This window comes from Cetorhinus maximus, chromosome 17 (assembly GCF_964194155.1).
Source record: "Cetorhinus maximus chromosome 17, sCetMax3.hap1.1, whole genome shotgun sequence".
NCBI classification, from domain to species: domain Eukaryota; kingdom Metazoa; phylum Chordata; class Chondrichthyes; order Lamniformes; family Cetorhinidae; genus Cetorhinus; species Cetorhinus maximus.
Window position 1 is genome coordinate 77,276,117 of NC_135895.1, and position 26,736 is coordinate 77,302,852.

Consider the following 26,736-nt stretch of genomic DNA (forward strand, 5'->3'; position numbering starts at 1 on the left):
TCCTAGACTAATGAAAATCTGCAATCAGCAGAATCATTATGACAGAGGCAGCTTCAGGTTTTAGCTTGCACACACCTGGTATCTTGGACCCAGTTATGCCCAGCAGTAATTCACAAAGGACAAAGTGAAGGTACAGGTCCGTCTGGAAGAAATAGGGTAAACGATATTCTTCTAACCATGTCAGAAACCCGTCCACACTCTTGTGCTGAAATCAAAAACAGCATTCAATCAGTATTTCAATAGAAAGACAACCCAAAAACCTTCCCGCTGCTAGCTACATTCTCATGGTGCAGGGAACAGGACAGACAGTGAACACTAGGAAAAGTACTTGCAACAGTATTGAAACTATATTCAAACTATCGCTTGCATTGAGGCTTCCATCTTGGTACCAAGTTCTGGGTAGCAATTAATTTGAGGAACAGGGGTGAACAGAGGGAGATTTCCAGGAAGGTATTGTCCCTGGGCTAAGAACTCACTCTATATTTTTTATATAATATATATATCATCCTCGCTAACGTGTAATTTTTTTTCAAACTAGACAAAGGCTTTAAACTGACTGAAGCCATGACTGCCTATGATTCACACGAAAGGAATTTCTGGCCTTCTGAACAGCAGCAACCTTGTTATCTTTAAAGAGTCATTAATGCCCCTGTGACTGCAGAGATCAAATCCCAATGAGTTGTACAAAGACCATTCACATTTCTAAGGCCAGGCACTGGCCAACAGAGACAGTCTGCCTGCAAGGACAAAGGACCCTGAAACCATAGAAACAAAGAAAAGTTATGGTGCAGAATGAAGCCATTCAGTCCATCGTGTACCAGCCAAAAAGAGAAAAAAGAAACTAGCCGCTCATTTTAATCCTACTTTCCAGCTCCTGGTCCGTAGCTTTGCAGGTTCCAACGCTTCAGGTCCAGGTCCAGGTGTCTTTTAAATGAGTTGAGTGTTTCAGCCTCAACCACCAAACCAGGCAGCGAATTCCAGACACCCACCACCCTCTGGGTGAAGAAGTTTTTCCTCATGTCTCCTCTAATCCTTCAACCAATCACCTTAAATCTGTGCCCCCTGCTAAGTGACCCCTCTGCTAGGGGAAACAGGTCTTTCCCCTCTACCCTATATAGATCCCTTATAATTTTGTGCACTTCAATCAGGTCACCCCTCAGCCTCCTCTGTTCCAAGGAAAACAACCCCAGCCTATCCAATCTTTCCTCATAGCTGCAATTTTCCAGCCCTGGCAACATTCTTGTAAATCTCCTCTGTACTCTCTCCAGAGGAATTACATCCTTCCTGTAATGTGGTGACCAGAGCTGTACACAAAATTCCAGCTGTGGCCTAACCAGCGTTTTATACAGCTCCAGCATTACATCCCTGCTTTTGTGTTCAATACCTCGTCCAATAAAGGTAAACATTCCATATGTTTTCTTTACCACCTTATCCACCTGTCCTGCCACCTTCAGGGGCCTGTGGACATGCACTTTGGTCTCTCACTTCCTCAGCCCCTCTCAATAACTTCCCATTTATTGTGTATTCTCTTGCTTTGTTTGCCCTCCCCAAATGTATTACCTCACACTTTTCCGGATTAAATTCCATTTGCTACTTTTCCGCCTAATCAACCAAACCATTGATATCATTCTGGAGTCGATAGCTTTCCTCTTCACTAACAACCACACAGCCAATTTTTGTGTCATCTGCAAATTTCCTAATCATGTCTCTCACATTTATATATACATATATATATATATATATATAACAAACAGCAAGAGCCCCAAACTGAGCCCCGTGGAACACCATGGAAACTGTTTTCCATTCACAAAAAACATCCATCAACCATTACCCTTTGTTTCCTGTCACTGAGCTAATTCTGGATCCAACCTGCCACCTTCCCCTGTATCCCATGAGATCTCACTTTCTTGACCAGTCTGCCAGGTGGGACCTTGTCAAATGCCTTACTAAAATCCATGTAGACAACATCAACTACACTACCCTCATCAATACTCCTTGTTACTTCCTCAAAAAATTCTATTAAGTTAGTAAGACACGATCTTCCCCTGACAAAACCATGCTGACTATCCTTGATTAATCCTTGCCTTTCTAAGTGACAGCTTATCCTGTCTCTCAGAATTGTTTCCAATAATTTGCCCACCACCGTAGTCAGACTGACCGGCCTATAATTTTCTGGCCTATCCCTCGCACCCTTTTTAAATATTGGTACAATGCTCGCAGACCTCCAATCCTCTGGTACCTTGCCTGTATCGAGTGAGGATTGGAAAATGATTCTCAGAGCAACTGATATTTCCTCCCTGGCTTCTTTTAACAGCCTGGGATACAATCCATCTGGTCCTGGTGATTTATCCACCTTCAAGATGTAGGTCCTTTCAGTGCTTCCTCTCTCACTATGCTCATTGTATCTCACTTTCCCTCTTGGACTAGAATGTCTGCATCATCCCTCTCCTTAGTGAAGACAGAGACAAAGTACTTATTGAGAACCCTACCCACCTGTTACCATGTACATCTCTGATAGGCCCTACACTTTCCCTAGTTATTCTCTTGCTCTTAATGCACTGGTAAAACATCTTAGGATTTTTTTGGAATTTTTTTGTATCCTCTCTTTGCTTTCCTAATTTCCATTTTTACTTCACCGCTGTACTTTCTGTACTCCTCCAGGCTTTCTACAATATTAACTCTTTTGTGACTGTCGTAAGCTTTATTTTTATGCTTTATCTTGGCCTGTGCGTGTCTGGATAACCAGGGGGCTCTAGATTTGGAAGCACTGCCCTTTTTCTTTGTGGGGACATGTCTACACTGTAGAATCTCGCTTTTGAATGCCTCCCACAGATTTAACACGGTATTTCCTTCTAATAGCTGTATCCAGTCCACTCTCGCCAGCCCACCTCTCAGCTTTGTAAAATTTGTCTTCCCCTAATTTAGAGCTTTTACTCCTGTTGTATCTTTCTCCTTTTCCATAATTATATTAAATCTAACTGTATTATGGTCATTATCTCCAAAATGGTCCCCACTGCTACTTCAACCACTTGCCCAGCTTCATTTGCACCCCCTCTCATTGGGCTTATGATGTTCTGGCTAAAAAAGTTCTTTTGAATGCAGTTCTAGAATTTTGTGCCCTCTGTGCCCTTTATACTGTTCATATCCCAGTTGATATGAGGGTAATTGAAGTCCCCAATGATTACTGCCCTATTATTTTTGCACTCAGAAACCTGTCTACATATTTGCTCTTCTAACTCCCTCCCACTATTTGGGGGGGGTCTATAGTTCACTCCTAACAATGTGGCTGCCCCTTTTTTATTTCTGAGCTCAACCCATGTGGTCTCATTTGATGCTTCATTTAGTATATCATCCCTCCTCACAGCTGTAATTGATTCTTTAACCAATAATGCTACACCCCCACCTTTTTTTATCCACCTCTCTATCCTAGTCTGAAATCTTTATATCCAGGGCTGTTGAACTGCCATTTTTTGCCCCTCCTTAAACCAAGTTTCCATTATAGCGATGATATTATGCTGCCATGTGTCTATCTGTGCCCTCAGCTCAGATTTATTTGCTTATACTCCTTGCATTTACATATGCACATTTTAACACTGCCAAATTCCTGTGCTAATCACTTTTTAACCTGTGTTGAAATTTTTGAAATTATTAATCGATGAAACATTGAGCACCTCAAGAATCCAGACAGGGATATACATCCTTTGTCCAACCAAGGTGGAGAAGTGGCGGTCATGTCACATGTCACCACCTCCCCCCTCACTGCCAAATTGTAATATTGCCTTGTAGAGCTGAAAGAGGCAGACAGCCATCTCCAATCCACCAGGCAGCAGCTGAAAAGGGCTCTGTCCAGGTTTTTTAATAGCTGGCTCCCCAACTACACTGTTTTCTACTGGAACTTCAGAACTTCTGTACCAGCACCTACAAGGCTAACTCATCTCTATGGGCCCCTCCCATCGTGGAAGTCATCACAATGGGAAAAGTAGATCACCCAGCATCAGCTTCAGCCTGCTAAACTTTGTGAAGGAATACACCATCGGACTTTTGATTCTGGACTTTGGACTCATATGAAACAGTGATTCCTAACTTCTCCGTGGTCTTTGCCCTGTACCTCTTTCCTTCCCTTATCCCTACCAGGGGATAGGTAATGACACCCCCTCCTGGGTTTTGAGTCCGTGTAAAATAAACAAACCCTTTGAGTTCATCCTAACTCGAGTTTGTTGTGGGGCTGTTAATATAAATTGGATCACACCAAAACTGAGGGGTTGGGAAAAATGCCACCATTTATAAAGGGGGAAATCAAAATCAAAACAACTTTCTGTTTACTGATGTGGTAATCTGATGTGTAAGAATGTTATAATGGAATATCACATGAACTTAGGATCCAATAACAGAGTAGCGTGGGCTATCTTTGTAGTCAGTAGTGAGTAGTCTAGAGTTAGAGTCTGTAATGTAGAGACAGGGTTAGAGTTGTAAGTACACAAGAGTAGCTGCTGAGTTCCTTTGTAAATAAATAGAATGTGCTCTACATAAGAACTGTCTGCTAGTGCCAACTCGGTCATCATGAAACAAGTGTGCAACCCTGATCCATTAACCAACTAACCTAGTAACCTAGATCCAACTGATGAGGAAAAAGCAAGAAAAAGCAAGGAAGGAAATCAAGTGAACTGAAATTGGGCCGTACCTCGCACAGTAATTGTAAGTAGAATTTTCGTACTAATTGTCAAAGCAGTCCTCTCGAAGCATGCCGCGGTTTGGAAGAGTTGATTCTTTCAATCCAACCGCGGATGATTGGTCTCATTATGTTGAATGGCTCGTGTTCTTTTTCCAAGCTAACAGCTTGGAAAGGGGAGAAGAAGAGGCGAGCAATCCTCTTATCCACATGTGGGAGTAAGACCTTTGGATTGATTTGAAGTTTAATGGCACCCAGTGCCCCAGATTCGAAAAGTTTTGATGACTTAGTGAAACTTGTGAAGAGTCATTACCTGCCCAAGCCCTCGGTAATGATGCAACGGTTTAAATTTAACTCAAGAAATAGAACCCTAGGGAAACAGTTGCTTGTTATGTGGCAAGTTTGAAACAGTTAACAAAACATTGCAAGTTTGGTACATCCATAAATGATATGCTTAGAAATTGTTTGGTGTGCGGTATAAATGAAGATACGATTCAGAAATGATTATTGTCTGAAACAAATTTGGATTTTAATAAGATGCTAGAGATAGCACTGGCCATGGAAAGCACAGTGAGGGGCTCGAAAGCCATACAGGGAGAGCAAAATGGCATTGTCCTCCACAGTGGGCACGGAGCCTCAGCCAAAAAGGGCACAACAATGTACAGCTCTGATGAGAAGCGGGAAGCAGCTACCACTTGTAGAAAAATAAAAAGAAATGATTTAGCAGCGAAAACATGGAATAATGGTAACAGAGGTGCAAGCAAACAACCTTATAATGAATAGAAGTTTAAAAAAATCGAATGTTTTTACTGTCATTGAAACGAACACCTCATGAGACATTGCAAGGATAGAATCAGGCAGACTTTCAATCAAAAGAAAAAACCCTGTGAGATCCATAACGTAGAAAAGCCTGAAGTAAAAGATTCAGGTATTTATCCATTGTATAATTTAAAGGTAGGAAGAACAGAACCAATCTGTGTAACAGTGAGGGTAAATAAAGGCCTATCAGAATGGGGGTGGATACAGGAGCTTCCACTAAGGTGTTATTTTAGCATACCTTCACACACCTGAATTATGGAGAATGTAAATTAAATTTGGAAGAACCAGATGCCAAATTGAAAACTTACATGGGGATGTGGGGGGATCCAGATCGGGGTAGATCCGGATCTGGGGTGGATCGGCCCCCTAGGGGTGGGGGAAGGGGAATCCAGATTCTGGGTGGGGGAGGTTTGGGGGAGGAAGAGGAGCGGGTTGAGGGGAAGGTTGGGTGAGGGGAAGGCTGGGGAAGGAGGAGGGGGGTTTGTGAGGGTGGGGAGGATGGGGTGCGGGGGAGGAGTCGGGGGGAATGGGGTGCAGGTGGGGAGTGGGAGTGGTGGAGAGGAGCGGTGGGGGAGGGGGGGTGATGGGAGGGAGGTGGGGGGGAGGGGAGTGGGGGTGGTCGGGGGGGAGGGGAGGGAGAGCGGGGAACGGGGGCAGTGGTGGGCGGAGAGGGGAGGTGGTGATGGGAGAGGGGAGACGAGAGAGGGAGGGTGGGTGATCGGGACCCTGACCCTGACCCTCTCGTACTCCCACTCAGGGCTCTGGTAGCTGATCTGCTGTTGTCAATCTGACTGATGGTCTCTCTTGTGTGAAGCTGGACAGAAACAGGGTCTAGAAGAAGAGACAGACTTCTTTCTCTAACCCATCCTGCCAAACCTAGGTCCTCCCATCTTTATGGGTGTTTTCCTAACCTCTGCTTTAGAGTAAAATGTTAACTTGCCGATGAGAACTAAAAGTAGAGTTAAAAGGTCTTTCTCTGATTGTTTTTGGTAAATAAACTCTGGAACATTCTCCGGCCTGTTTGAGTTAGCTGGGTGCTGCAGTTGACCTCAGCTTCGAAAAGGGCAAGGTTCCTGCTCAGATTCATTAATTTCTGCTGTGGTTAGTGAGGATAGAGTTGTGTTCACACACACCTATGTGTACTTTCCAGGGCATTGTTTGTAGATTGAATGGTTTGGCTCTGCAGCCACCTTCCTTCATACACCAGAAAATGGGTGTGAAGGTAGAATTGGCCTAAAGTGATGCGTTGAAATAAGATAAACACTCAAATTATCTTGATGAGGAATAAAGTGGGGAGCACTTGGGCAGTAGTGATATGAAAACAGGTTTAGAATGGAGTGGAAAAGGATTAGAAATAATTGGGCTTAAAAATGCTCAACTGAAGGAGTGGACATTTCAGTGAGAAAAAGATACTTTGCATTTCTATAGCACTTTTCATGACCACAGGGTGTCCCAAAGCACTTTATAGCCAGTGATGTGTAGTTCACTATTGTAGGAAGTTTTGCAGCAGCCAACTTGTGCAAAGGAAGCTCCCACAGACAAGAATGTGGTAACGATCAGATAATTTGTCTTTGTGATGTTGATTGAGGGATAAATGTTGGCCAGGACTAGGGAAACTATTGGAAAAAGTTCTGAAGGAGAGTACCTATCTCCACTTGGAGAGGCAAGATTTGATCAGGGATAGTCAGCATGGCTTTGTCAGAGGGAGGTCATGCCTAATAAATTTGATTCAATTTTTTGAGGAGGTGACCAGGTGTGTAGATGAGGGTAGTGCAGTTGATGTAGTTTATATGGATTTCAGCAAAGCCTTTGACTACGTCCCACATGGGAGACTTATAAAGAAGGCAAATGCACATGGGATACAGGGTAATTTGATAAGGTGGATTAAAAATTGGCTTAGTTGTAGGAGACAGATGGTGATGACAGAAGGATGCTTTAGTGACTGGAAGCCAGTGTCCAGTGGCGTACCACAGGGATCTGTGTTGGGTTCTCTATTATGCGTCATTTATATAAATGACATAGATGACTATGTGGGGGGTAGGATTAGTAAGTTTGCGGATGACAGAAAGATTGGCCGGGTGGTTAACAGTGAGGTTGAGTGTCTTGGGCTACAGGAAGATATAGATGGGATGGTCAAATGGACAGATAAGTGGCAGATGGAATTTAACCCTGAAAAGTGAGGTGATACACTTTGGAAGGAGTAATTTGACAAGGAAGTATTCAATGAACGGCATGACACTGGAAAGAGGAACAAAGGGATCTTGGCGTGTGTGTCCATAGATCTCTGAAGGCAGAGGGACACTTTAGTGGGGTGGGGAAAAAGGCATATGGGACACTTGCCTTTATCAATCGAGGCATAGATTACAAAAGTAGGGAGGTCATGTTGCAGTTGTATAGAACCTTGGTGAGGCCACAGCTGGAGTACTGTGTGCAGTTCTGGTCACCACATTATAGGAAGGATGTGATTGCACTGGAGGGGGTGCAGAGGACATTCACTAGGATGTTGCCTGGGATGAAACATTTAAGCTATGAAGAGAGGTTGGATAGACTTGGGTTGTTTTCGTTGGAGCAGAGAAGACTAAGAGGCGACCTGATCGAGGTGTACAAGATTATGAGGGGCATGGACAGGGTGGATAGGGAGCAGCTGTTCCCCTTAGTTGAAGGGTCAGTCACAAGGGGGCATAAGTTCAAAGTGAGGGGCAGGAGGTTTGGGTGGATGTGAGGAAAAACTTTTTTACCCAGAGGGTGGTGACGGTCTGGAATGCACTGCCTGGGAGGGTGGTGGAGGCGGGTTGCCTCACATCCTTTAAAAAGTACCTGGATGAGCACTTGGCACGTCATAACATTCAAGGCTATGGACCAAATACTGGTAAATGGGATTAGGTAGGTAGGTCAGGTGTTTCTCACGTGTCGGTGCAGACTCGATGGGCCGAAGAGCCTCTTCTGCACTGTGATTCTAAGACATCAAAATCAAAGGCATAAACAGGGTTATTGTACAGTAAGGAAGTCAGTCAGTAAAGTTACCCTTGATGGTGGTAGCAGGTGAGGGGCCAAGCCTTCTTGGATGAAACTGGTTGAAAGAAATTAAATTGGATTGGGCTGAGATCTTCCAGCTGAGAGCCAGTGGGCTACCTGAGCTATTACAAAAATACTCCTCAGTTTTCCAAAATGAACTCGGGAAGATCCAGGGACTACAAACAAAAATTCATGTTGATCCAGACTCTACCCCCCGATTTATGAAAGCAAGACCCGTACCTTATGCAATGTGAGAAAAGGCAGACACCAAATTGGGATATTAGAGAAACTGGGAGTGATACAACCTGTGCAGTTCCAGATGGGCAGCACCAATAGTCCCCACACTGAAACCTGACCAAAGCGTCCGAGTTTGTGGACTCTACAAACTGACTGTCAATAAAGTAGCTAAGTTGGACAGACACCCTATGCCAAAATTTGAAGACCTGTGTGCTAAGCTGGTAGGTGGAACCGCTTACACGGAGCTTGATATGAGTCATGCTTATCAACAATTGGAGTTAGAGAAGGCCTCCCAGAAATTTGTCACAATTAATACACACAAAGGGTTGTAACTAATATACCCATTTGCCTTTAGGTGTATCCTCTGCATGTGCCATATTCCAGACAGCAATGGAAAATTTACTGTAGGGATTGTCCCATGTTGCAGTTTATTTAGATGATGTTCTGGGGGCAGGACTCGCTGAAAAAGAGCATCAGGAGGGGGGAGGAGGGAGGCAGAGAATCCGAATTTTCAACATTCATATCCTGCCCCAAGGACTCCTGTATAGTTCTGCAGGGACTGCCGAGTCCAGTGTTGTATATTCACCAGTTTGTTGTATATCTGGTATACATGATTTACTTCAGAACAATGCAGAGATGACACTAGTTTCCAAGTATGCAACAGGAGCATTTACAGTGCTTTAAAATTTCTAAACATTTGGCACCCATTCTTACAGTTCAGCTTCTGGTAACTTCTCAGCTCACTTTAGCGCTGAGTCAACATCCTGGCTTAATCAATTAAGCAAAGTGAGCAGAGGTCATTTGCCAGATTCTCATAATCAAACACAGATCAATTAAACTATTGAACACCCCACACCTCAGGTGGGCACCCGGGTTGTGGCATCAGGAATTTCCTTGGGGAATTACCTGATTGGGTGCTGTAGGTTTTGCAGAATATCAGAGGGAACCCCATTTCTGTGCTTCCCTCCTCCCCCCCGCCAATGTTAAGTGCAAATCTAAGAGGGTCATTCTTCTCCTCCAGTGTACCGACTCAGGGAATCCCAGTCACACATGTTGGCCCTGCCCAGCAACTGAATACATCCACCAGCACCAATACCAGCACTGCAAATTCACAATAATTCCCACCTTCCCCTTACTAGTGAGGCAACATTGGGACCAAGCCCCCTCGAGTTATCCTTGTGCCCTATCCTCCAGCGGAGAGCTCCTTTGACCAGCATTCCAAAGCAAGAGTGATTTAACCCCCTCACCCTCCCTGGCCAGACAGACAGAGGCTGGAAACTGGTGTTTTCGCTGTTGCCCTGACTGAGAGGAGGACAGGTCAGCTCAGATCACAGTCTAAGCCCGGGGCTCTCTCATCTCAAGGCTCAGTGTTATGCCATGGTTTCACTTTCCTCACTGGGCAACTCAAGAGTGGAGTCATTTATATTTCACATTCTATCTAGTGCTTGTGAAGTAGAGTGTTAGTCCGGATCAGAGCTCCCCTGGCTGGTCCATGTTGTACACATAATATCTCGGAGCTATGCAGAGATGATACTAGTTGCTGTGTGTGTGTAAGAGGTTTTATTCACAGTGCTTTAAAATGTCTTCTCCATGCTCCAGCTCTGGCTTCCAGCTCTTTCTACAGCTTTGTTTACTTTTCTCTGAGTCCACATCCAGGCTTAACCAATCAAGCACAGTGAGCATTCAAATCGTAAACAGATTCACAAAATCAATCACAGAGCATTTGAACAGGACAGTGATCCAGGATCTTCCCCGTGCCCTCCCCCTCCGCACCCCCCAACAAAATGTTCCATCATTTAGGTCGAATCTGGGTAGAGGGGATGGGTGCAGTGCTGGGGGACGTACAGGCTGTGCACTGTTTGATCCTATCAGTATCCTACGGTTCAATCCCTTGAGCTCACCATATTGGACGGCAGGTTAGGCTGGAGTTCCCATTGATTGTCTTTTAAAATGTAGATCGGAATCTGTCCAAATACCTGAAAAACAGATAACAAGTGCCGTCACTCCCACCTGTCCCCTCTCCTCCCTCTTAAAGGCATGCTCCCCTTTAATGAATATTGTTTGGCAAACGTTTCTTTCTTCCTGAGTTGGTCAGGCGGATTTCAGCAAATAAAAACACCGCATTCACATATTGCCTGACTTGCAGTTGTCATTAGGCTAACGTCGGGCTGGCAACTCTGATTGGTCACCATCCTGATCACTTGAGCACACGTCACCAACTGCCACACCTGATTTAATAGACTTCTTGTCTGCCAATGACGATATTTCTGTACATAACGGACAGGAATACAAAGAAAAGGCTTTTTTAAAAACATCCACCATGTTTGAAATGACCCTGTGATTATTTTTTTTCTCTCTCCAGGGCTTTGCTCACATCAAGTGTCCTGGAGATTAATCCCTCATTTCGAGGGGTTCCCGGGCCTTCCTGGAGGATTGGCAACCAGGAGTCCCACTATGAAGAAAGGATCCTGCCTTTCTATGGCGCCTTTCACAACCTCAGGATGTCCCAAAGCGCTTACAGCCAATGGAGTCTGTCTTTGAAGTGCAATCGTCCATTGTAATGTAGGAAACGCAAAGCCATATTGGTGCACAGCAAGATCCCACAACCCACAATGTGTTCATGACAAAAAAAAACAGGGATTTTGTTTCAGTAATGCTTGGAGAGTAATAAATATGGGGCAGAACACCAGATAACCTCAACAGGTTTCTTCGAAACAGGATCTTGTACACTTGCCTAAGAGGGCTTACAGTGCCTCAATTTAATGTCTCTTCCAAACGACAGCACCTTCAATGATGCAGCACTCGCTCCAGCACTGGGAGCGACAGCCAAGATTATGCACTCATGTCTTAGGAGTCAAACTTCAACCCACCATATTCTGACTCCGGGGAGGCATCATTCATTAAACCAGCAGTAAAAGATATACTTTTCAAACTACATGTCAGAATTTTGGCCTCATCGTTATTGCTAATTTGCAATGACACACACTGCCACAAGAACAATCACTGGAGAGGGCCTTGGAGGCAATTGAGCAAAAGGCTGCTCCCATCACAGGTTAGATCGACAGTAAAGTTTCCTCTATACTGTCCCCAACAAACACTCCCAGAACAGGTACAGCACATGGTTAGATACAGAGTAAAGCTCCCTCTACACTGTCCCCATCAAACACTCGCAGGACAGGTACAGCACATGGTTAGATACAGAGTAAAGCTCCCTCTACACTGTCCCCATCAAACACTCCCAGGACAGGTACAGCACGGGGTTAGATACAGAGTAGAGCTCCCTCTAAATTGCGGGAGATACTTGACCCTGCTTGGGAGTTCCTCCTTACCCCCACCGAATGTTTAACGTTTTCTTGAAACATGAATCAAAGTGAGGATCACCCATGTCCTTGTGTCATTATCCTGTGTGTCGAATTAGAGATCTTTGAGGTAATTTTGAAATACACTTTCATGTTGAAGTCTTAAAGCAGTTATAGTGAATGGAGTTTGAGCTGGGTGATGGTGTGCAGAGATACGGAAGGTTCTGGGCTCGCAAGGAATGACAGACACACCAAGATTGCCCACCTGGTTTGTCCCACACAACTCTGAAAGAACTTGATTCTTGCTGCAAAGAGAGACATGTTACTGAAGCTTTTCATCTTGCACTCATCAGGACAAACACAAGAATACCAAATTTCAGACAATCACAACAATTTATACTCCAGGAGAAAAGGGTGCTGATTCGTTGGCAAGTTGACTCTGATTGGCCAAGGCGTTACCATGGAGAAAGCAATAGGGGCTATAGGCTCCCCAAGTTCCCAGGTAATTCGAAAAAGGCAGAAGGCTTGAACTTAATCTTTTTGTTCCTTTGAATATTCATAATAGGCAGAGTACAGTCTGTACCCTACCAGCCTGTGCCTGCAAAGTCCAAAACAAAATGTCTACTGTTAGCTGTGATTCTACAGTTCACCTCCTGACTCCCCAGAGCCTGTCCACCATCTACAAGGCACAAGTCAGGAGTGTGATGGAATACTCCCCTCTTGCCTGGATAAGTGCAGCTCCAACAACACTCAAGAAGGTTGACACCATCTAGGACAAAGCAGCCCACTTGATTGGCACCCCTTCCACAAATATTCACTCCCTCCACCAAAGATGCACAGTAACAGCAGTGTGTACCATCTATAAGATGCACTGCAGCAACTCAACAAAGCTCCTTAGACAGCGCCTTCCAAACCAGAAACCTCTGCTAACTAGAAAGACAAGGGCATTATATGCTTGGGAACACTACCACCTGCAAGTTCCCTTCCAAGTCACTCACCATCCTGGCTTGGAAATATGTCGCCGTTCTTTCTCTGCCGCTGGGTCAAAATCCTGGAACTCTCTCCCTAACAACACTGTGGGTGTACCTACACCACATGGACTGCAGTGGTTCAAGGAGGCAGCTCAGCACCACCTTCGCAAGGGCAATTAGTGTTACACAGATCAAAGCCAGTTGCTGAAGTCAAAAGTCAGACAGAGGGTCCTTCCTTGCAGAGAGAGTTGATTGACTTAATACAGGGTCAATTCTCATCCAGCCCCTGTCCTGCAGTGTCCCAGTTATCCCCACTCATAGGTGCACAAATGCCTATCGCCTGTTTAACAATGCAATTGCCATTAAACCTTACAATGTAATTGCCAATAATATTGACAGTTAGGGTTGGGCAATAAATATTGGCCGAGCCAGCAACACCAGCATCCTGTGAAAGAATATATTTTTTAACGGATAGCACTTACTGAACAATCCTGAGTGTGCTAATAGCTACACTAACACCTATTTGGTATTCTGATGAGTGCAACATGAAACGCTTCGGCAACACATTTCTCTTTTCAGCGATAATACTGGTACCTTGTGTATCACTATCATCGCCAGCTCACTTGGAATGATGAGATCTCCTGGGTGAGACGAGAAACCACAGAAACACCCAGGTTAAATTCTGGAGGATGCCTTGGGAGGTTTCTCTTCCCGTGAGGTGATCAACATTAGTCCAAAGTCATCATGCTGATCTCGAGACTGACACCTCACAACCATCCCCAATGCCCTGCTGCTCTCTTTCTGTCACAGAATCACAACAACCTGCATTAAATAACGCCCTTCATGTAGTAGAATGTCCCAAAGTGTTTCACAGGAATGTGATCAAACTAAAATTAACTCCAAGCCAAAAGAGAATATTGAAAAGCTCAGTCCCAGGGGTAGGATTTAAAGAGAATAGACAGACAGATGGAATTATTTTCCCAGAGAACAGTGCACCCCCAGAACAGGCTGTCAGCTTGGACAGTGGACATCAATTCACCAACTACCAATGGTAGAGCAATGGGAGTGGGGAATGCACAAGAGGGCTGATATCTCACAGGAATTGAAGGGTTGGAAGAGGATACAGATATAGGGAGGGTTGAAGGGGCTGGAGGAGGTTACAGAGATAGGGAGGCTTGTAGGGGCTGGAGGAGGTTACAGAAACAGGAGGGTTGTAGGGGCTGGAGGAGGTTACTGAGATAGGGAGGGTTGTACAGGCTGGAGGAGGTTACAGAGATAGGAGGGTTGTAGGGGCTGGAGGAGGTTACAGAGATAGGGAGGGTTGTAGGGGCTGGTGGAGGTTACAGAGAATGGGAGGGTTGTAGGGGCTGGTGGAGGTTTACAGAGATAGGGAGGGTTGTAGGGGCTGGTGGAGGTTACAGAGATAGGGTGGTTTGTAGGGGCTGGAGATAGGGAGGGTTGTTGGGGCTGGGGGAGGTGACAGAGAAAGAGAGGTTTGTAGGGGCTGGGGACAATAAAGAGATAGGGAATGTTGTAGGGGCTGGAGAAGGTTACAGAGATAGGGAGGGTTACAGGGACTGGTGGAGGTTACAGAGATAGGGATGTTTGGAGGAGCTGGAGATAGGGAGGGTTGTAGGGGCTGGAGGAGGTTACAGAGATAGGGAGGGTTGTAGGGGTTGGTGGAGGTTACAGAGATAGAGAGGGTTGCAGGGGCTGGTGGGGGATACAGAGATAGGGAGGGTTAAGGCCATGGACTGATTTGAACAAAAGGATGAGGGTTTAAAAACTGAGCCATTGCCAAGAGCCAATGGAGGTCAGCAAACGCAGGAGTGAGAGATGAATCTGAGTTTCGGTTGAGCTTTTACTGAAGAGAGGGTTCAGAGAAGAGTGAGGGGGACCATCACTGCACTTGAGCTGCGAGTCATGAAGAGATCTTTCCGGAACTGAACTGGGTAAAGACTGCAAGAGAACATAATCCAGTTTTTAAAAATGATTACATGACAATTCAAAACTGTCGCTTGCCTTGTTTCGACCTGATGGGTGAATCTCATATTTATGTGGATCTTAAAACATTCTGCAGCAAATAAAATACCTTGTGAACACTTTAACATCACTGTGGCAATTTGGAAAATGATCAGCAAACTGATACACAGCAGGATCCCACAAACGGCAATGCAATCATCAGATTATTGACAGTATTGGTTGAGAGATAGATATTGGCCAGGAAACAGAGGACAACTCCCTGGATCTTCTTTGAGTAATACCTTGGCACATTTTACATCCACCTAAGAGTGCAGACACAGCGTCAAGGTAGCATTAGATTTGAAATACAGCACCTCCGACAATGCAGCACTCCCTCAGTACTGGCAGACAGCAAATCTGAAACCATTGGAAATGTACAAGAGAAACAAAAATTAAAAAGCGGTAGAAATGAATAATTGCTGGACACATTGTGTAATCAATCAAGCTTTCCACTCCACACGCCAAAACAATAACTTAGTGCATCAAAACATCTCCCCGCATGTTCCCAATGATTAGTATTCCCGAATGGAGACAGTAATCATTTAGACAACGCCCATCACTTACCGGTAAGTTGAGGAACGTGTTTAGGAAGTCCACAAATATGCCATTCTTAAGATTAACATGAAACCTGGTCCGGTCTGAAAGACAAAGCATCGCACAGAGAGTTAAATCAGGGTCATAGTTCAGTGCAGCCCCGGTTTCAAAGTCACAATTAGGATGGACATTGTGGAACACGGCCAGGAGGGGGCAGTCTTTGAGATTTTTGCCACAAAGTATCAAATATCAAACCCACCTAAAAAACTATAAAGAGCAAATAAAAGGAAATCAACAACGGCAATGAAACTTAGATCCAGTCTGCAACTCACTCCCATGAATCTGCTATTCTACATATAAACCACCCGAACCCCTCGATTAGATTCCAGTCTGTAACTCACTCCCGGGTATCTGTTATTCTATATATAAACCACCCAAACCCCTCGATTAGATTCCAGTGTGTAACTCACTCCCAGGTATCTGTTATTCTATATATAAACCACCCGAACCCCTCGATTAGATTCCAGTCTGTAACTCACTCCCGGGTATCTGTTATTCTATATATAAACCATCCAAACCCCTCAATTAGATTCCAGTCTGTAACTCACTCCCGGGTATCTGTTATTCTATATATAGACCACCCAAACCCCTCGAATAGATTCCAGTCTGTAACTTACTCCCGGGTATCTGTTATTCTATATATAGACCACCCAAACCCCTCGAATAGATTCCAGTCTGTAACTCACTCCCAGGTATCTGTTATTCTATATATAGACCACCCAAACCCCTCGATTAGATTCTAGTCTGTAACTTACTCCCGGGTATCTGTTATTCTATATATAGACCACCCAAACACCTCGATTAGATTCTAGTCTGTAACTCACTCCCGGGTATCTGTTATTCTATATATAGACCACCCAAACACCTCGAATAGATTCCAGTCTGTAACTCACTCCCGGGTATCTGTTATTCTATATATAAACCACCCAAACCCCTCGATTAGATTCCAGTCTGTAACTCACTCCCGGGTATCTGTTATTCTATATATAAACCACCCAAACCCCTCGAATAGATTCCAGTCTGTAACTCACTCCCGGGTATCTGTTATTCTATATATAAACCACCCCGAACCCCTCGATTAGATTCCAGTCTGTAACTCACTCCCGGGTATCTGTTATTCTATATATAAACCACCCGAACCCCTCGATTAGATTCTAGTCTGTAACTCATTCCCAGGTATCTGTTATTCTATATATAAACCACCCGAACCCCTCGATTAGATTCTAGTCTGTAACTCATTCCCAGGTATCTGTTATTCTATAAATAAACCACCCAAACTGCTTGATTAGATTTGAGTGTTTAACTCACAGAATCACACAGTGCAGAAGAGGCCCTTCGGCCCATCGAGTCTGCACCAACACATGAGAAACACCTGACCTACCTACCTAGTCCCATTTACCAGCACTTGGCCCATAGCCTTGAATGTTATGACGTGCCAAGTGCTCATCCAGGTACTTTTTAAAGGATGTGAGGCAACCCGCCTCCACCACCCTCCCAGGCAGCACATTCCAGACCGTCACCACCCTCTGGTAAAAAAGTTTTTCCTCACATCCCCCCTAAACCTACTGCCCCTCACTTTGAACTTGTTTCCCGTTGTGACTGACCCTTCAACTAAGGGGAACAGCTGTTCCCTATCCACCCTGTCCATGCCCCTCATAATCTTGTACACCTCGATCAGGTCGCCCTTCAGTCTTCTCCGCTCCAACAAAAACAACCCAAGTCTATCCAACCTCTCTTCATAACTTAAATGTTTCATCCCAGGAAACATCCTGGTGAATCTCCTCTGAACCCACTCCAGTGCAATCACATCCTTCCTATAATGTGATGACCAGAACTGCGCACAGTACTCCAGCTGTGGCCTCACCAAGGTTCTATACAACTCCAACATGACCTCCCTACTTTTGTAATCTATGCCTCGATTGATAAAGGCAAGTGTCCCATATGCCTTTTTCACCACCCCACTAACATGCCCCTCCATCTTCAGAGATCTATGGACACACATGCCAAGGTCCCTTTGTTCCTCAGAACTTCCTAGTGTCATGCCGTTCATTGAATACTTCCTTGTCAAATGCTCCTTCCAAAGTGTATCACTTCACACTTTTCAGGGTTAAATTCCATTTGCCACTTATCTGCCCATTTGACCATCCCGTTTCTATCTTCCTGTACCCCAAGACACTCAACCTCACTGTTAACCACCCGGCCAATCTTTCTGTCATCCGCAAACTTACTAATCCTAGTCATCTATGTCGTTTATATAAATGACAAATAATAGGGGACCGAGCACAGACCCCTGTGGTACGCCACTGGACACTGGCTTCCAGTCACGAAAGTATCCTTCTGTCAGCACCCTCTGTCTCCTACAACTAAGCCAATTTTGAATCCACCTTATCAAATTACCCTGTATCCCACGTGCATTTGCCTTCTTTATAAGTCTCCCGTGTGGGAATTAGTCAAAGGCTTTGCTGAAATCCATATAAACCACATCAACTGCACTACCCTCATCTACACACCTGGTCACCTCCTCAAAAAATTCAATCAAATTTGTTGGGCATGACCTCCCTCTGACAAAGCCATGCTGACTGTCCCTGATCAAACCTTGCCTCTCCAAGTGGAGATAGATTCTCTCCTTCAAAATTGACTGCTGAGTATCTGTTATTCTATATATAAACCACCCAAACCCCTCGATTAGAATTCAGCCTGTAACTCACTCTGGGGTGTCTGTTATTCTATATATAAACTACCCAAGCACCTCGATTAGATTCCAGTCTGTAACTCACTCCCGGGTATCTGTTATTCTATATATAAACCACCCAAACCCCTCGATTAGATTCCAGTCTGTAACTCACTCCCGGGTATCTATTATTCTATATATAAACCCCCTGAACCCCTCGATTAGATTCCAGTCTGTAACTCACTCCCGGGTATCTGTTATTCTATATTTAAAACACCCAAACCCTCGATTAGCTTCCAGTCTGTAACTCACTCCCGGGTATCTGTTACTCTATATATAAACCATCCAAACCCCTCGATTAGTTTCCAGTCTGTAACTCACTCCCGGGTATCAATTATTCTATATATAAACCATCCAAACTTCTTGATTAGATTTGAGTTTTTAACTCAATACTAAGCATCGGTTATTCTATATATAAACCACCCAAGCCGCTCGATTAGATTCCAGTCTGCAACTCACTCTCGGACATCTCTTATTTTATATATAAACCACCTAAACCCCTTGATCGGATTCCAGTTTCTTACACAATCCCGGGTATCTGTTATTCCATGTATAAACCATCCGAACCTCTTGATTCCGTTCCAGTCTGTAGCTCACTCCCGGATGGTTGTTATTCCTTATATAAACCAACCCGATCTACTAAATTAGATTCCAGTCTGTAACTCACTCCCAGGGACCTGTTATTCTCTGTACAAACCACCCAAACTCCTCGATTAGATTCCAGTCTGTAACTTTCTCCCGGGTATCTGTTATTCTATATATAAACCACCCAAACACCTCGATTAGATTCCAGTCTGTAACCCACTCCCGGGTATCTGTTATTCTATATATAAACCACCCAACCCCTCGATTAGATTCCAGTCTGTAACTCACTCCCAAGTATCTGTTATTCTATATATAAACCACACAAACTCCTCGAATAGATTCCAGTCTGTAACTCACTCCCGGGTATCTGTTATTCTATATATAAACCACACAAACCCCTCGAATAGATTCCAGTCTGTAACTCACTCCCGGGTATCTGTTATTCTATATTTAAAACACCCAAACCCTCGATTAGATTCCAGTCTGTAACTCACTCCCGGGTATCTGTTATTCTATATATAAACCACCCGAAACCCTCGAATAGAATCCAGCCTGTAAATCACTCCCGGGTATCTGTTATTCCATATATAAACCACCCAAACCCCTCGACTAGATTCCAGTCTGTAACTCACTCCCGGATATCTGTTATTCTATTTCTAAACCACTCAAACCCCTCGATCAGATTCCAGTCTCTTACCCAGTCCCGCGTATCTGTTATTCCATAGATAAACCATCCGAACCTCTTGATTCCTTTCCAGTCTGTAGCTCACTCCTGGAAGTCTGTTATTCTATATAAAAACCAAACCTATCCACTGAATTAAATTCCAGTCAGTAACTCACTCCCAGGGACCTGTTATTCCATATATGAACCACTGAAACTCCTCGATTAGATTCCTGCTTTGCCCCTCTCTTTTGTGAAAACAGCTGCAAGATATTCATTAAGAACCATGTCCACGTCTTCTGCCTCCACGCATACAAGTTAGCCTATTTGGTCTCTAATTACTCTTACTCATTCCTTAGTTATCCTGTTGCCCTTCATGGATTTGGAAAACATCCTCGGGTTTTCCTTGATTTCACTTGCACGTCTCTCAACATGCCCTCTCTTTGCTGCATTGCTAATTTCCTTTTTAATTTCATCCCTGCATTTTCTATCCTCCTCTAGGCTTTCTGCAGGTTTCAGCTCTCGGTATCTGACATAAACTTGCTTCTTTTTGCCTTATCCTGTCCTGTATGCTGTGGGGTGAGCACATCCAGAAACATGCTATCCACAATAACTCTCGTTCTCATTGGTGTGCCACAGTTATGCCAGACGCTGCTCAAGCTCCGAATGCAATAGTTTGAACTCCCCCAACCGATGACACTTCCAGCACATGTGGTTGTCCAGGGCATGAGCAGTGTCTTGGAGTTCCCACGTGGAACAGGATGCGCATTCAATGGGACTGAGGCCCTGCCATGCATCTCCAATGTTTATATAGCTAATCAGCCAGTATTCAAAGAAACTGAAAAAGAAACACACACTTAATTTAACAGGCCTGTGATTTTACCCCTGTTGTGCAGCAGTATCAAATGCCTTTTGGAAATCCAGGTACACCACAATGACAACATTACCCTCACCAACCATCTCTGTTACCTCTTCAAAAGACTCAAACAAGACAGTTAAACGTGATTTGCAAATTAAGGGAAGGTTTAACAGAATTGTTATATAGAGTAAATAAGGAGAAACTGTTTTGACTGGCTGACGGTCGCTAATCAGAGGACACAGAATTAAAATAATTGACACAGAAAGGAGAGGAGGAATGTGTTTTACACAGTGAATTATGATGGTCTGGAATGCGCAGCCAGAAAGGCTGGTGAAAGCAGGTTCAATAGCAATTTTCAAAACTGAATTGGATAAATACTTGAATGGGAGAAAATCTGATCTATGGGGAAAAAGTAGGAAAGTGGGGCTAATTGGGTAGATCTTTCAAAGAAATGGAAGAGACACGAGGGGCTGAATGATTCTAAAAGGAAGTAAAACCTGTTTCTAAAAAGACTGCAGGTTTTAGGAGGATGCAGGTCATGGGCATCGACCTTTGTAGGTGGCAGGACATATTGACAGAGTGGCTAGCAAAGCATATGGGATCCTGGGCTTCATAACTGAGGCATTGAGCACAAAAACAGGGAAGTTATGCTCAACCTTTATAAAGCTCTGGTTAGGCCACAACTAGAGTATTGTGTCCAGTTCTGGTCACCACGCTTTAGGAAGGATGTGAGGGTCCTTGAGAGGGTGCAGAGCAGATTTACCGGAATGGTTCCAGGAATGAGGGATTTTAGTTACGAGGTTAGGTTGGAGAAGCTGGGGTTGTTCTCCTTGGAGCAAAGGAGATTGAGGGGAAATTTGATAGAGGGGAACAAGATTAGGACAGGTTTAGATAAGGTAGACAAAGAAAAACTTTTCACTAGCTGATGGAACAAGGACTGGGGAGCAGGGACAAATGATTTTGGGCAAGAGATACAGGAGGAATGTGAGGAAGAACATTTTTAACACAGTGAGTGATGCTGACCTGGAACTCGCTGCCCACAAGGGTGGTGTGAGGGGGAGATGGTGTGGCGTGGTGATGACACTGGACTAGCAATCCAGAGGCCCAGGCTAATGCTCTGGGGACATGGGTTCAAATCCCACCAAGGCAACTGGTGGAATTTGAATTCAATTAATAAAATATGGAATTGAAAGCCAGTGCTGGTAGCCATGGCAACTGTCATTGATTGTCATAAAAACCTATCTGATTCACTAACATCCTTTAGGGAAGGAAATCTGCCAACCTTATTTGATGGGTCCTATATGTGATTCCAGACCCAAAGCAATGTGCTGGACTCTTAACTGCCCTCTGAAATGGCCTAGCAAGCCACTCAGTTCAAGGGCAATTGGGGAAGGGCAACAAATGCTAGCCTTGCCAGTGACACACACACACACATCCTGTTGGAAAAAAGTGGAGACAATTGATGATTTCAAAGGGACATTGGATGGGCACTTGAGGGAAATAAACTTTGCAGGGATACATGGATAGGGTGGGAGGATGGGACTGACTGGGTTACTCTATCGAAAGCCTATGGAGTTGATGGGCTGAATGGCCTCCTTCTGTGCCATCGATGACTTTGTGACTCAAGGATGGGAAATTGTGAAAGGAATCGAGAGGCTCCAGAACTTAAAAAGAATAAGTCGTATCTTGAATTTGTTGGGATTTGGTTCATGGTCTCTGAACATCACTGATAGTGAGAGGCACGCTGTTCTGACACACACTCCAATCTTACTTTCCACGTAACAGATGCCTTTGAACTCAAGAGCCAGAATTGGGGGAACCCCAAACCGTCAGGAAGCCAACAAATTGGGACCTCACGTTGACTAGCCTACACTACTCTGCAGATCCACATAAGGGACGGGCATGTGGGTAGAATGCCAGAAGTCAATAAGAACATAAGAACTAGGAGCAGGAGTAGGCAATTCACCCCTTGAGCCTGCCCCGCCATTCATTATGATCATGGCTGATCTCATTTCGGCCTCAACTCCAATTTCCCGCCCTTTCCCTATAACCTTTCAACTCGTTACTAATTAAAAATCTGTCTATCTGCTTAAATTTATTCAGCGTCCCGGCATCCACTGCACTCTGAGGTAGTGAATTCCACAGATTCACAACCCTTTGAGAAAAGTAATTCCTCCTCATCTGATTTAAATCTACCACCTCTTAGCCTAAAACTATGGCCCCTATAGATACCCCTTGGAGCATATACCCCAGCAAGGAAGGGAGGGTCGCCAAACTTCTCCAGGAATTAAAGGTTAATCCCCAGGACACCACAGCGAGCAAAAAACCCAGGATAAACATGAAATGCGTGCTAAAAGAAAAAATATTTTTAAAAAACGTTGAATGCTTTTGTTACCAGTTGCAAAACTATTGGAGGTGCGAAGGCTGACTCTTGACTGACAGTCACGAATCAACCAATCCGGTAAGAAAGAATCTGTTCGCATTCTGATTGGCCCAGAGAAGGTGAAGCGACGTGAGGACTGAAAGTGTGGAAAGACAGGAGTTTGGGGGCAAGGTACCAGCGAAGGAGGACACACTGGGTGACCAATGCCCAGCAGTGTGGGGGCAGGTTGATTGGAGGTGGCAGGTGATAAGATAAAACCTTCAGGAATGTCCCAGAGTTGTCCTATTACCACATTCTGTTTTCTGACCTTAATGCTGCCATCAGCACTTCCTTTAGCCAGTGCCACTGCCATTAACACATCTTTGACAATCTCTCCTTTGCCCCGACCTATCGCTGGCCTTCTATCCAGCTTCACCTGCTCCACCCCCCCTTAAACAGTATAAATTTCATCACATTTTTATTTCTCTTAGCTCTAAAGAAGAGTCATACGGACTCTCTTTCTCTCCACAGACCTGTTAGACCTGAGTTTTTCCAGCATTTTCTGTTTTAATTCATAGTGTATTTGAGACAATTTCCTAGAACAATATGTAGTGGATCCAACCAGGCATCAGTCTAATTTGGATCTGGTAATGTGTAATGAGGCAGGTTTAATAAATGGTCTTAAGAGTAAAAGATCCCCTAGGAAAGAGTGACCATAACATGGTAGAGTTTAGCATTCAGTTTGAGAGTGAGAAACTTAGTTTGGAAACATCTCTGCTAAACTTAAATAAAGGTGAGAGCTCTCATGCTCACATGTCCGTCCTTGGCCTGCTGCAATGCTCCAGTGAAGCCCAACGCAAACTGGAGGAACAGCACCTCATCTTCCGATTAGGCACTTTACAGCCTTCCGGACTGAATATTGAGTTCAACAACATCAGATCATGAACTCTCTCCTCCATCCTCACCCCTTTTTGATTCCCCTTTTTTCCAATATTTATTTTTAAATTTTTATATATACATTTTTTCCCACCTATTTCTATTATTATTTTTAAAATTTATTTCCATTCGTTGTTTTATCCCCACCTTTTAGCCTATTTTGATCCTTGTTCACACACCGTCCCCTCCCCTGACCCCACCCCACCCCCACTAGGGCCATCTGTCACTGGCTCATCCTGCTTTCTACTCTTAATGTCACCATTAGCACCTCCTTTAGCCAGTATCACCACCATCAACACCCCTTTGAACTTTTGTTTATGACATCTTTTGCAATCTCTCCTTTGACTCCACCTATCACTGGCCCCCTATCCAGCTTCACCTTAAATAGTGTATATTTCAGCACATTTCCACTTTTTAGTTCTGAAGTAGAGTCCATCTGGACTCTAAACGTTAACTCTGTCTTTCTCTCCACAGATGCTGTCAGACCTGCTGAGTTTTTCCAGCAATTTTTGTTTTTGTTTCAGATTTCCAGCATCCGCAGTATTTTGCTTTTGACCAAGGAGGCTGGAGCTGGTTTTAAGACTGAAATCCAACTTGATTTTTCCAAGCAACTTGGAGTTGGGTCACAGCGATTTATGGTTCACATACTAACAGTAACAAATTGCTGTGAAGTTACTAGAAAAAAACAAAAATCTCCTGATGGTCTTCTACTCTTTCTAATATCAAAGCAGGGCGGGGACACTTCCTCTTGAATAGCTCTGCATCACCTCTAGTTTCGGTTAATGGGGACTAGGGGACATTGAGTCCCCCCCCCCCCCACTTAAACAGGGCCGCATGTTTTTAAGGAAACGGAAGCATTCGACAACCGGTCTTGCACCTCGAGATAAAACGCAAAGAAAAATGTCTAAATGGGGGGCACAAACCGAGCGAGTTTCGGGAAATTAAATGTAACAAAATGTCAGTGAGTTTCCAAAATTCAGCAGGAAAAACCAAGAGCTCTTGTGGTGAACTTACCCGATTCACCCATTTTCGGATGGAGGAACTGGGACATGTGTCCAAAAGGCCCCCTTCCCCACACAGAGAGGTATCTACATTGAGGCAGGAGGGGGTTGGGGGGCTAATTTGTTAGTTTCTTGCGCGTCAGTATCTGCATTGTGACGTTTTGAAACTCAATCTCGGGACAGGCCAGACAGGAAACTGCAGGTATCCCTTAATAACCATCTCCCAGGCTTTCCTAACCCCAAAATCTGGTTAATTATTAGTCCAGTGGAGTATTATTGTTAATTTATTAACACGTGATGACTAGGTTGGTGGGGGGCGAGCGTTTATTTTGGGCAGGGAAAACTTTTGTAAAACTTTCTGCGTTTTGAGGTTTAGGAGATTGTGGTTTTTTTTTCTAATGATGGTTGTATGGACCATGGACTAATCATCAGCTTCAGGAAGACAGACTTCACCAGCCAGCTTATCTCGGAATCACAATCTGCATCATCGACAGCGGGGTGCCGAACAGGATTGCCAGAGCAAGCTCAGCACTTGCCCGTTTGCACAAGGGACGGTGGAGGTGTCAAACTTACAACAAAACCAGCTGTGTACAAAAGTGTGGTAATACCTACTCTCCCATATATCTGAGACATGGACTACCTACTGCAGGTTCATTAAGCAGTTGGTCAGGTTCCACATGAGATGCAGTCAGAACATCATGGGCATCAAATATGGGGTGGGGGGTCAAAATACCCAACACTGAGGTCCTTCAAAGAGCATGAAACACATCATCAGAACCCAGCTCAGACGTAATGGACATATAGTACATATGACTGATGATAATATCCCTAAGGCGGTCATGTATTCACAACTTAAAATTGGACAGCACCTGCGAGGTAGAGCAAGATTAGGATTCAAGTACACCCTCGCCTTTGAACCAGAGGGTTGTGGGTTCATGTCCCACTCCCGGAAACCAAGAACTGTGATTGTACTCGAAAGAGTTGCAATCTGTAACTGCTGATAACTCGAAAGAGTTTGAAAGCAAACCTCGGGATATGTGGCATAGACTGGGAGAGAAATGCACAAGAAAGCGCTTCCTGAACAGCAATCTCAAGTAGTGGCATCGCTTCCTTGGAACAGTAAAGAATGCAGACAGTTAAGGACAAAAGGCAAGCTAGAAAGACCAGGCAATCCCAACAAAATCAGAATATATCCTTGCCTGCACTGTGGAAAGCTATGCAGGTCTGCAGATAGGTTTTGTGGCCATACTAGAAGGCACAACAGGTGCACGCAAGCAACAGCCATCTTCAATAATGACAATGCAGTGAAGGTTTAGCTGCTGGTTCAGCAGTAATGTGCCATTCCAGGTGGTATCAAAGGTTTAGCAAAGTCAGCCTGTACTGACCTGGCAGCAGGGAGGGTGCCACAAATGCAAAATACTGCAGGTGCTGAAAATCTGAAATAAAGTGCTGGAAATCCTCAGCAGGTCTGGCAGCACATGTGGAGAGAGAAACAAGGTTAATGTTTCAGGTCTGCGACCTTTCTTCAGAGCATCTCATCAGCAGGAGAGTGACATGGGTGAACACAGTAGCATTGTAGTTGTGTTGTGGAACTAGTAATCTCGAGACCCAAGTTTAAACCCTACCAAGGCAGCTGGGAAATTTAAATTCAGCTAATTAAGTAAAGCTTGAATGAAAAAGTTAGTCTCATTAATAATGATTGTGAAACTACCAGATTACACCCATCTAGTTCACTCTTGTCATCTAGGGAATGTTCTGATTGAGTCTGGCCGACAGACCCACAGCGATGCGATTGGGCTTTTAACTACCCTCTGAAATGGCCCAGCAATCCACTCAGTTGACGAAGAAGCTCATCACCACCTTCTCGGGATCAGTTTGGAATGGGCAATAATTGATGGCCTTGCCAATGACACCCATCATGTAAATAAATTAAAAATATCAGTCAGTCAGGTGTCAGTTCAATTAATGAGCTTTC

The 26,736-nt window shown here is 44.4% G+C and overlaps 1 protein-coding gene and 1 long non-coding RNA gene across 2 annotated transcripts in view; both read right to left on the bottom strand.

The window, feature by feature from the left end:
• The window catches only part of rgsl1 (regulator of G protein signaling like 1), a 37,479-nt gene extending 34,970 nt beyond the window's left edge, over positions 1-2,509 (bottom strand). Inside the window, exons 1-2 of the mRNA XM_078561784.1 lie at positions 2,501-2,509; positions 76-205 (exon numbers count right to left, since the gene is read on the bottom strand). Of these exons, the coding sequence (XP_078417910.1) occupies positions 76-205; positions 2,501-2,509 (139 nt within the window). The remainder of the gene's footprint in view (positions 1-75; positions 206-2,500) is intronic.
• Positions 2,510-10,304: 7,795 nt separating this feature from the next.
• LOC144692767 (uncharacterized) lies at positions 10,305-24,902 on the bottom strand. The gene is made up of 3 exons (XR_013579390.1): positions 24,775-24,902; positions 15,597-15,670; positions 10,305-10,716 (listed from the first exon to the last, which is right to left on the bottom strand). It is a non-coding gene; the product is annotated as an uncharacterized LOC144692767 (long non-coding RNA).
• Positions 24,903-26,736: the final 1,834 nt, after the last annotated feature.